General features: G+C 61.6%; 1 protein-coding gene across 1 annotated transcript; it reads left to right on the forward strand.

Moving 5' to 3' along the window:
• Positions 1–78: 78 nt before the first annotated feature.
• LOC132387518 (protein Flattop-like) lies at positions 79–1,151 on the forward strand. The gene is made up of 2 exons (XM_059959891.1): positions 79–557; positions 791–1,151. The coding sequence occupies exons 1-2, from the start codon at positions 225–227 to the stop codon at positions 1,070–1,072; spliced, it is 615 nt and encodes a 204-aa protein (XP_059815874.1). The 5' UTR covers positions 79–224; the 3' UTR covers positions 1,073–1,151.
• Positions 1,152–11,458: the final 10,307 nt, after the last annotated feature.

The following is an 11,458-nucleotide window of genomic DNA, read 5'->3' on the forward strand; positions in this document are numbered from 1 at the left end:
TTTTCTATGGCGATGTTTTACGTAGATGTGCTCAGTGGTTGGGAGGTTTTTACCCGTGATGTACTGGGCCGAGTCCACTTCCTTTTTGTAGGATTTTCCTCTCAAAGGCATTGGTGTTCCCGTAGCAGTCGGCCCACATTCTGCCACGCATCTGTAGAAACGTGCCAAGCTCTTCGGTGACCTGGCCAATCCTCTGAGACTGCCGTGCTTTCTGCTCCATCACCATGGGGCCAGGGCAGGCGGAGAACTTAAACGTCACTGCTCCCCTTCACAGTCGCCTCCCCGATCTCGTCCCCAACCCCTTTCCGTGCAGAGTTCGTGCCTGGGCGAGCGGGGCAGGTCTTTCTGAGGGACTCACCCTCCCCGTCTCCCCCCACCCTCAGGAGAACCCCTGGGGAACCTTCCTCGGAACGTGGCAGATGCCTCGCCGCATCCCGCAGCCCCGGCCCAACCTGACGGCCCGGAACAGCGCCGGCGCGGCCCGGCTCATCAGCCAGGTGGAGTCCTCTCCGCTGTACAAAGCCAGCAACGGATTCGGACTGCAGGCGGCCTTCCCGGTAGGAGCCGACGGCGGGGTGGGGGGGGGGGGGGCGGTGCGCCGCGCTGTGGGACGGGCGGACCAGGGGGACGCTGTGCGGTGTGTGTGTCTGTGGGGGGGGGTGCAACTAGAGAAGGTCTGTGAGCGAGCGCAGCACCGGTGGGGGGGAGTGCAGGGGGTGGGAGGGGTGGGAGCGCTGTCTGTTCACTTTCCTACCCTCACTCTGATTCTCTACCCCCCCCCCCCCCGCAGCACTGTGTGGAGCAGGTCCCGGAGGAGACATTCGAGGAACATTGCGCCCGGACCCAGGACACCCCCGCCCTCCCCTCCCGGCTCAGTGACCAGGAGGAAGGGACGGGCGACCCCACGCCCACAGGGACCCCTCCCGCCCAGGTCCTCCCCTCTCCCCCCGGGACACGGGGCATTGGGAGGGTCGCGACCCCTGGTGCCACCGGACGGGCGTTGGCCAGCCCAGAGGCCCCCCAGGGGAGCCCTGACCCTGCCCTCCAGTGCCGGAGCCCTCTGATTGGATGACCCAGCAGAGGTCAGGGTGGGGTCGCGGGGGGGGAACTTGGCGAACTGTGGGGAAACCTTTAACCAAATAAAATTGTCGAATCGAAACCCTGGCTCCCGTCTCTGATTGTTCACACCATAACCCCCGTAGTTCAAAGGCCATCTGTGGACTGGCCATTCACCTGCAGTGGGGGTCAGTGGGGGCCTTGCATTGGCACCACCACTGAACCTCATCATACCCTTCCCTGCCAACGGGGGGGTCACTCCCTCATCCACATGGCCACCAGACTGCACAGACGAAAGAACCAATAACCAAAAGCCAGGGGGCCACAGTGGAAAAATGGACCTCAGCAACATGGCAGTTGCAGTGTGACATTGGAAGAACCGATCGCATCAAAATAACTGCTGGACAGTGACCGCAGAAGAACTGCCCTCACCAACATGGCTATTAGAGACCGTGGAAGAATCGACCTCACCACCATGGCTGCTGGAAAACCACAGTGGAAGAACTGCCCTCACCAACATGGCTAATAGCGAAATTTCAAAAACTGCCCTCACCAACATGGCTATCAGACACAGGCATAATCGACCTCACCACCATGGCTGCTGGAAAACCACAGTGGAAGAACTGCCCTCACCAACATGGCTAATAGCGAAATTTCAAAAACTGCCCTCACCAACATGGCTATCAGACACCGGAAGAATCGACCTCACCACCATGGCTGCTGGAAAACCACAGTGGAAGAACTGCCCTCACCAACATGGCTATCAGACACAGGAATAATTGACCTCACCACCATGGCTGCTGGAAAACCACAGTGGAAGAACTGCCCTCACCAACATGGCTATCAGACACAGGAATAATCGACCTCACCACCATGGCTGCTGGAAAACCACAGTGGAAGAACTGCCCTCACCAACATGGCTATCAGACACAGGAATAATTGACCTCACCACCATGGCTGCTGGAAAACCACAGTGGAAGAACTGCCCTCACCAACATGGCTATCAGACACAGGAATAATCGACCTCACCACCATGGCTGCTGGAAAACCACAGTGGAAGAACTGCCCTCACCAACATGCCATATAATGGTTAGTATTCCAATGTGGATTTATGCAGTATGCCCACAAGAAAATGAATCTCTGGGCAGGAGATGGCGACGTATAAGTAGTTTTTGATAATAAATTTACTTTTAAGATTGAAAGCCAGAGAGTTGGGAAGTGATGTTGCCATTAATGACGCCTCGGGCCCAGATGCAGAGGATGGGAAGGAATGGAAGGAGAAGGGAAGGGGACAGGGACCCAGATAGGCTAAGGACAAAGCTTTATTGGAGATAAAGTACTGAGTTCGACATCCTCATCCATTTACACACTGATTTCCACTCACACCACGGCCAATGTCAGGCAGGTGGACCACCTGTGGCGCAGAGTACCCGGCCCATCGAGAGGATTAATGAAGGGGTGCCGGACTGTTCTCCACAGCACACCCTGTCCTTTACTTTTTGCTTTAGCTATAGAACCCTTAGCAATAGCACTTGGAGAATCTAAGGACATTTCTGGTGTGCTAAGGAAAGGTATGTCTCATAAAATTTCATTATACGCTGATGATATTTTACTTTTTATCTCTAACACTGAAACTTCTTTACCTTTGGTTCTTTCTTTAGTCTCCCAGTTTAGTTCTTTTTCAGGATATAAAGCTGAAACTACATAAAAGTGAGCTATTTCCTTTGAATGACCTAATTTCATCAAATGCCAAATTTCCGTTCAAAGTTGTTACAAGTCAATTTACATATCTAGGTGTAACAATTACTAAAACCTTCAAGAATTTATTTAAAGAAAACTTAAACCCTTTATTGAATTATGTGAAAAAGACACTTTCTAAATGGTCCCCTCTTTCTTTATCCCTAATTGGCCGAATTAATTCGATTAAAATGAAGATTCTTCCTAAATTTTTATATCTTTTTCAGGCCTTACCTATTTTTATTCCTAAGACGTACTTTGATTCTTTAGATTCAATTTTAACCTCTTATATTTGGAATAATAAACAAGCTTGTTTAAGTAAAGTTTACTTACAAAGAAATAAAGAGATGGATGGACTAGCCCTACCCAATTTTAGGTTTTACTATTGGGCTGCCAATATAAGGAATATTACTATTTGGTCCTATTATATTTATCATAAAGATTGCTCATCATGGGTCTCCTTAGAAGTCAATTCTGTAAAAAATTCCTCTATTGTCTCTCTTCTTGGATCATACTCTTCTTTTTCAGCAAATAAAACAACAGATAATATAATTGTTAAGCAAACTTTAAGGATCTGGTCTCAATTTAGAAAATTTTTTGGATTAGCAAATTTTTCATTATCATCTCCCATTCTCCTTAATTATTTTTTTATCCCTTCCATGACTGACAAAGTCTTTAAAGATTGGGACGAACTAGGTATTAAGTGTTTTTGGGACCTGTTTACCTCAGGATCTCTTGCTTCATTTGACCAATTGTCAAATAAATTTGCACTCCCAAATCACATTTTTACAGATATCTTCAAATGAGAGATTTTCTACGTTTCCAATTAGCTACTTTTCCTATAGGTCCTGATAAAAATTTACTAGATCATCTTTTAAATTTAAAACCTTTTGTTTATGGTTCTATTACCAGTATCTATAACTTGTTGATTTATTCTAGACAAGACTTTTTTTGTGGGTCTCTGGGGGTGAGGTGTGAGGTCTCAGGGGATGAGGTGTGGGGGGTCTCGGGGGGGTGAGCTGTGGGGGTCTCTGGGGGGTGAGGTGTGGGGTCTCTGGGGGTGAGGTGTGGGGTCTCTGGGGGTGAGGTGTGGGGTCTCAGGGGGTGAGCTGTGGGGGGTGAGGTGTGGGGTCTCGGGGGGTGGGGTCTCTGGGGGTGTGTGGGATCTCGGGGGGAGGTGTCGGGGGTCTCTGGGGGGTGAGGAGTGGGGTCTCTGGGGAGTGTGTGGGGGTCTCGGGGGGTGAGGTGTGGGGGTCACTGGGGGGTGAGGTGTGGGGTCTCAGGGGGGGAGCTGTGGGGTCTCGGGGGTGAGGTCTGGGGTCTCTGGGGGTGAGGTGTGAGGTCGGGGGGTGAGGTGTGGGGGTCTCGGGGGGGGTGAGGTGAGGGGTCTCAGGGGGGTGAGGAGGGGTCTCGGGCGGGTGAGATGAGGGGTCGCGGGGGGTGAGGTGTGGGGGGTCTTGGGGAGAGCTGTGGGGTCTCGGGGGGGGGAGTGAGGTGTGGGGACCCAGTGATGTGAAGTGTAGGTGTCAGGGGGGCGGGGGGGGGGTGTTAGTTGTGCGGTCACAGGAAGGTGAGGGGTGGGGACGGGGAGGTGTGTGGGGGTCTCTGGGGGGTGAGCTGCGGGGTCTCGGGGGGGAGGTGTGGGGGATCTTGGGGAGAGCTGTGGGGTCTCGGGGGGGAGGTGAGGGGTCTCGGGGGGGGGAGTGAGGTGAGGGGACCCAGTGGGGTGAAGTGTAGGTGTCAGGGGGGCGGGGGGGTGTTAGTTGTGTGGCCACAGGAAGGTGAGGGGTGGGGACCCAGTGAGGTGAGCGGTCTCAGGCAAGTGAGTTGTGGGGGTCTCGGGGGGGGAGAGGTGTTGGGGTCTCCGGGGGGTGAGGTGTGAGGTCTCAGGGTGTGTGGGGGGTCTCCGGGGGGTGAGGTGTGGGGTCTCTGGGGGTGAGGTGTGGGGTCTTGGGGAGTGAGGTGTGGTGGGTTTTGGTGAGATGTGGGGGGTCTCCGGGGGGTGAGGTGTGGGGTCTCTGGGGGGTGTGTGGGGGTCACTGGGGGGTGTGTGGGGTCTCAGGGGGTGAGCTGTGGGGTCTCGGGGGGTGAGGTGTGGGGTCTCTGGGGGTGAGGTGTGAGGTCTCGGGGGTGAGGTGTGGGGGTCTCGGGGGAGTGAGGTGAGGGTTCTCGGGGGGGTGAGGTGAGGGGTCTCAGGGGGTGAGGTGTGGGGGTCTCGGGGGTGAGGTGTGGGGGTCTCGGGGGAGTGAGGTGAGGGTTCTCGGGGGGGTGAGGTGAGGGGTCTCAGGGGGTGAGGTGTGGGGGTCTCGGGGTGAGGTGTGGGGTCTCGGAGGGTGAGGTGTGGGGTCTCGGGGTTGTGTGGGGGTCTCGGGGGTTGAGGTGTGGGGTCTCGGGGTTGTGTGGGGGTATCGGGGGTGAGGTGTGGGGTCTTGGGGAGTGAGGTGTGGTGGGTTTTGGTGAGGTGTGGGGGGTTTTGGGGGGTGTCTGGGGGTCTCTTGGGGTAAGGTGTGGGGTCTCGGGGGGTGTGTGGGGGTCTCGGGGGGTGAGGTGTGGTGGGTTTTGATGAGGTGTGGGGGGCCTCGGGGGGTGAGGTGTGGGGTCTCGGGGTGAGGTGTGGGGCCTCGGGGGGTGAGGTGTGGAGGTCTCGGGGTGAGGTGTGGGGTCTCAGGGGGAATGAGGTGAGGGGTGTCGGGCAGGTGAATTGTGGGGGTCTTGGGGGGGGGGAGTGAGGTGAGGGGACCCAGTGGGGTGAAGTGTAGGTGTCAGGGGGGTGGGGGGGTGTTAGTTGTGCGGTGACAGGAAGGTGAGGGGTGGGGTCTCAGGGAGGTGAGCGGTGGGGGTCTCGGGGGGTGAGATGTGGGGTCTTGGGGAGTGAGGTGTGGTGGGTTTTGGTGAGGTGTGGGGGGTCTCGGGGTGAGGTGTGGGGTCTCGGGGTAAGGTGTGGGGTCTCGGGGGGTGTGTGGGGGTCTCGGTGGGTGAGGTGTGGTGGGTTTTGATGAGGTGTGGGGGGCCTCGGGGGGTGAGGTGTGGGGGTCTCAGGGGAGGTGTGGGGGGTCTCGGGGGGTGAGGTGTGGTGGGTTTTGGTGAGGTGTAGGGGGTCTTGCTGGGAGGTGTGGGGGTCTCATGGGGGTGTGTGGTCTTGGGGAGAGCTGTGGAGTCTCGGGGGGGTGAGGTGAGTGGTCTCGGGGGGGGGGGAGTGAGGTGAGGGGACCCAGTGATGTGTAGTGTAGGTCTCAGGGGGGCGGGGGGTGTTAGATGTGCGGTCACAGGAAGGTGAGCTGTGGGGTCTGGGGGGGGTGAGGTGAGGTGTGGGGACCCAGTGAGGTGGTGTAGGTGTCAGGGGGGCAGGGGGGTGTTAGTTGTCCGGTGACAGGAAGGTGAGGGGTGGTGACTTGGGGAGGTGAGGTGGGGTGGGGTCTGGGGGAGGTGTGTGGGGGTCTCAGGGGGGAGTGAGGTGAGGGGTGGGGTCTCGGGGGGGAGTGAGGTGAGGGGACCCAGTGAGGTGGTGTAGGTGTCAGGGGGCGGGGGGGTGTTAGTTGTGCGGTGACAGGAAGGTGAGGGGTGGTGTCTGGGGGGGGTGAGGTGAGGTGTGGGGACTGGGGGAGGTGAATTGTAGGGGTCTCGGGGGGGAGTGAGGTGAGGGGTGGGGTCTCGGGGGGGAGTGAGGTGAGGGGTGTCGGGCAGGTGAGCTGTGGGGTCTCGGGGGGGGAGTGAGGTGTGGGGACCCAGTGGGGTGAAGTGTAGGTGTCAGGGGGGCGGGGGGTGTTAGCTGTGCGGTGACAGGAAGGTGAGGGGTGGGGTCTGGGGGGAGTGAGGTGGGGTGGGGTCTGGGGGAGGTGTGTGGGGGTCTCAGGGGGGGTGTGAGGGGGGTCTTGGGGAGAGCTGCGGGGGTCTCGGGGGGGAGTGAGGTGAGGGGACCCAGTTGGGTGAAGTGTAGGTGTCAGGGGGGCGGGGGGGGTGTTAGTTGTGCGGTGACAGGAAGGTGAGGGGTGGGGGTCTCGGGGGGTGAGATGTGGGGGTCTCGGGGGGGGGAGTGAGGTGAGGGGTGTCGGGCAGGTGAATTGTGGGGGTCTCGGGGGGGAGTGAGGTGAGGGGTGTCGGGCAGGTGAGGGGTGGGGACTCGGGGGGGGGGAGTGAGGTGAGGGGACCCGGGCAGGTGAATTGTGGGGGTCTCGGGGGGGGAGTGAGGTGAGGGGACCCAGTGGGGTGAAGGGTAGTTGTCAGGGGTTGTCAGGTGTTAGTTGTGCGGTGATAGGAAGGTGAGGGGTGGGGACTCGGGGGGAGTGAGGTGAGGGGTGTCGGGCAGGTGAATTGTGGGGGTCTCGGGGGGTGAGGGGACCCAGTGGGGTGAAGGGTAGTTGTCAGGTAGTTGTCAGGTGTTAGTTGTGCGGTGATAGGAAGGTGAGGGGTGGGGACTCGGGGGGAGTGAGGTGAGGGGTGTCGGGCAGGTGAATTGTGGGGGTCTCGGGGGGGGAGCTGCGGGGTCTCGGGGGGGAGGTGTGGGGGATCTTGGGGAGAGCTGTGGGGTCTCGGGGGGGAGGTGAGGGGTCTCGGGGGGGGAGTGAGGTGAGGGGACCCAGTGGGGTGAAGTGTAGGTGTCAGGGGGGCGGGGGGGTGTTAGTTGTGTGGCCACAGGAAGGTGAGGGGTGGGGACCCAGTGAGGTGAGCGGTCTCAGGCAGGTGAGTTGTGGGGGTCTCGGGGGGGGAGAGGTGTTGGGGTCTCCGGGGGGTGAGGTGTGAGGTCTCAGGGTGTGTGGGGGGTCTCCGGGGGGTGAGGTGTGGGGTCTCTGGGGGTGAGGTGTGGGGTCTTGGGGAGTGTGGTGGGTTTTGGTGAGATGTGGGGGGTCTCCGGGGGGTGAGGTGTGGGGTCTCTGTGGGGTGTGTGGGGGTCACTGGGGGGTGTGTGGGGTCTCAGGGGGTGAGCTGTGGGGTCTCGGGGGGTGAGGTGTGGGGTCTCTGGGGGTGAGGTGTGAGGTCTCGGGGGTGAGGTGTGGGGGTCTCGGGGGAGTGAGGTGAGGGTTCTCGGGGGGGGGTGAGGTGAGGGGTCTCAGGGGGTGAGGTGTGGGGGTCTCGGGGGTGAGGTGTGGGGGTCTCGGGGGAGTGAGGTGAGGGTTCTCGGGGGGGTGAGGTGAGGGGTCTCAGGGGGTGAGGTGTGGGGTCTCGGGGTTGTGTGGGGGTCTCGGGGGTTGAGGTGTGGGGTCTCGGGGTTGTGTGGGGGTATCGGGGGTGAGGTGTGGGGTCTTGGGGAGTGAGGTGTGGTGGGTTTTGGTGAGGTGTGGGGGGTCTTGGGGGGTGTCTGGGGGTCTCCTGGGGTAAGGTGTGGGGTCTCGGGGGGTGTGTGGGGGTCTCGGGGGGTGAGGTGTGGTGGGTTTTGATGAGGTGTGGGGGGCCTCGGGGGGTGAGGTGTGGGGTCTCGGGGTGAGGTGTGGGGCCTCGGGGGGTGAGGTGTGGAGGTCTCGGGGTGAGGTGTGGGGTCTCAGGGGGAGTGAGGTGAGGGGTGTCGGGCAGGTGAATTGTGGGGGTCTCGGGGGGGGGGAGTGAGGTGAGGGGACCCAGTGGGGTGAAGTGTAGGTGTCAGGGGGGTGGGGGGGTGTTAGTTGTGCGGTGACAGGAAGGTGAGGGGTGGGGTCTCAGGGAGGTGAGCGGTGGGGGTCTCGGGGGGTGAGATGTGGGGTCTTGGGGAGTGAGGTGTGGTGGGTTTTGGTGAGGTGTGGGGGGTCTCGGGGTGAGGTGTGGGGTCTCTTGGGGTAAGGTGTGGGGTCTCGGGGGGTGTGTGGGGGTCTCGGTGGGTGAGGTGTGGTGGGTTTTGATGAGGTGTGGGGGGCCTCGGGGGGTGAGGTGTGGGGGTCTCAGGGGAGGTGTGGGGGGTCTCGGGGGGTGAGGTGTGGTGGGTTTTGGTGAGGTGTAGGGGGTCTTGCTGGGAGGTGTGGGGGTCTCGTGGGGGTGTGTGGTCTTGGGGAGAGCTGTGGAGTCTCGGGGGGGTGAGGTGAGTGGTCTTGGGGGGGGGGGAGTGAGGTGAGGGGACCCAGTGATGTGTAGTGTAGGTCTCAGGGGGGCGGGGGGTGTTAGATGTGCGGTCACAGGAAGGTGAGCTGTGGGGTCTGGGGGGGGTGAGGTGAGGTGTGGGGACCCAGTGAGGTGGTGTAGGTGTCAGGGGGGCAGGGGGGTGTTAGTTGTCCGGTGACAGGAAGGTGAGGGGTGGTGACTTGGGGAGGTGAGGTGGGGTGGGGTCTGGGGGAGGTGTGTGGTGGTCTCAGGGGGGAGTGAGGTGAGGGGTGGGGTCTCGGGGGGGAGTGAGGTGAGGGGACCCAGTGAGGTGGTGTAGGTGTCAGGGGGCGGGGGGGTGTTAGTTGTGCGGTGACAGGAAGGTGAGGGGTGGTGTCTGGGGGGGGTGAGGTGAGGTGTGGGGACTGGGGGAGGTGAATTGTAGGGGTCTCGGGGGGGGAGTGAGGTGTGGGGACCCAGTGGGGTGAAGTGTAGGTGTCAGGGGGGCGGGAGGTGTTAGCTGTGCGGTGACAGGAAGGTGAGGGGTGGGGTCTGGGGGGAGTGAGGTGGGGTGGGGTCTGGGGGAGGTGTGTGGGGGTCTCAGGGGGGGTGTGAGGGGGGTCTTGGGGAGAGCTGCGGGGGTCTCGGGGGGGAGTGAGGTGAGGGGACCCAGTGAGGTGGTGTAGGTGTCAGGGGGCGGGGGGGTGTTAGTTGTGCGGTGACAGGAAGGTGAGGGGTGGTGTCTGGGGGGGGTGAGGTGAGGTGTGGGGACTGGGGGAGGTGTGTGGGGGTCTCTGGGGGGTGAGGTGTGGGGTCTCAGGGGGGTGAGGTGAGGGGGGTCTTGGGGAGAGCTGTGGGGGTCTCGGGGAGTGAGGTGAGGGGTGTCGGGCAGGTGAATTGTGGGGGTCTCGGGGGGGAGTGAGGTGAGGGGACCCAGTGGGGTGAAGTGTAGGTGTCACGGGGGCGGGGGGAGTGAGGTGAGGGGTGTCGGGCAGGTGAGGGGTGGGGACTCGGGGGGGGGGAGTGAGGTGAGGGGACCCGGGCAGGTGAATTGTGGGGGTCTCGGGGGGGGAGTGAGGTGAAGGGACCCAGTGGGGTGAAGGGTAGGTGTCAGGGGGGCGGGGGGGGGGGTGTTAGTTGTGCGGTGACAGGAAGGTGAGGGGTGGGGACTCGGGGGAAGTGAGGTGAGGGGTGTCGGGCAGGTGAATTGTGGGGGTCTCGGGGGGGGGAGTGAGGTGAGGGGTGTCGGGCAGGTGAGGTGAGGGGACACAGTGGGGTGAAGTGTAGGTGTCAGGGGAGTGGGGGGGGTGTTAGTTGTGCGGTGACAGGAAGGTGAGGGGTGGGGTCTGGGGGGGGTGAGGTGAGGGGGGTCTTGGGGAGAGCGGTGGGGGTCTCGGGGGGAGAGAGGTGAGGGGACCCGGGCAGGTGAATTGTGGGGGTATCGGGGGGGGGGAGTGAGGTGAGGGGACCCAGTGAGGTGAAGTGTAGGTGTCAGGGTGGCGGGGGGGGGGTGTTAGTTGTGCGGTGACAGGAAGGTGAGGGGTGGGGTCTCGGGGGGGAGTGAGGTGAGGGGTGTCGGGCAGGTGAATTGTGGGGGTCTCGGGGGGGGGGAAGTGAGGTGAGGGGACCCAGTGGGGTGAAGTGTAGGTGTCACGGGGGCGGGGAGGTGTTAGTTGTGCGGTGACAGGAAGGTGAGGGGTGGGGTCTGGGGGAGAGCTGTGGGGGTCTCGGGGGGGGTGAGGTGAGGGGTGTCGGGCAGGTGAATTGTGGGGGTCTCGGGGGGGGGAGTGAGGTGAGGGGACCCAGTGGGGTGGTGTAGGTGTCACGGGGGCGGGGGGGGGTGTTAGTTGTGCGGTGACAGGAAGGTGAGGGGTGGGGGTCTCGGGGGGGGGGAGTGAGGTGAGGGGACCCGGGCAGGTGAATTGTGGGGGTCTCGGGGGGGGGGGAGTGAGGTGAGGGGACCCAGTGGGGTGAAGTGTAGGTGTCAGGGGGGCGGGGGGGGTGTTAGTTGTGCGGTGACAGGAAGGTGAGGGGTGGGGGTCTTGGGGGGTGAGATGTGGGGGTCTCGGGGGGGGAGTGAGGTGAGGGGTGTCGGGCAGGTGAGGTGAGGGGACCCAGTGGGGTGAAGTGTAGGTGTCAGGGGAGTGGGGGGGGTGTTAGTTGTGCGGTGACAGGAAGGTGAGGGGTGGGGTCTGGGGGGGGTGAGGTGAGGGGGGTCTTGGGGAGAGCGGTGGGGGTCTCGGGGGGAGAGAGGTGAGGGGACCCGGGCAGGTGAATTGTGGGGGTATCGGGGGGGGGGAGTGAAGTGAGGGGACCCAGTGAGGTGAAGTGTAGGTGTCAGGGTGGCGGGGGGGGGGTGTTAGTTGTGCGGTGACAGGAAGGTGAGGGGTGCGGTCTCGGGGGGGAGTGAGGTGAGGGGTGTCGGGCAGGTGAATTGTGGGGGTCTCGGGGGGGGGAAGTGAGGTGAGGGGACCCAGTGGGGTGAAGTGTAGGTGTCACGGGGGCGGGGAGGTGTTAGTTGTGCGGTGACAGGAAGGTGAGGGGTGGGGTCTGGGGGAGAGCTGTGGGGGTCTCGGGGGGGGTGAGGTGAGGGGTGTCGGGCAGGTGAATTGTGGGGGTCTCGGGGGGGGGAGTGAGGTGAGGGGACCCAGTGGGGTGAAGTGTAGGTGTCACGGGGGCG

This window comes from Hypanus sabinus, unplaced genomic scaffold, assembly GCF_030144855.1.
Source record: "Hypanus sabinus isolate sHypSab1 unplaced genomic scaffold, sHypSab1.hap1 scaffold_1932, whole genome shotgun sequence".
NCBI lineage: Eukaryota > Metazoa > Chordata > Chondrichthyes > Myliobatiformes > Dasyatidae > Hypanus > Hypanus sabinus.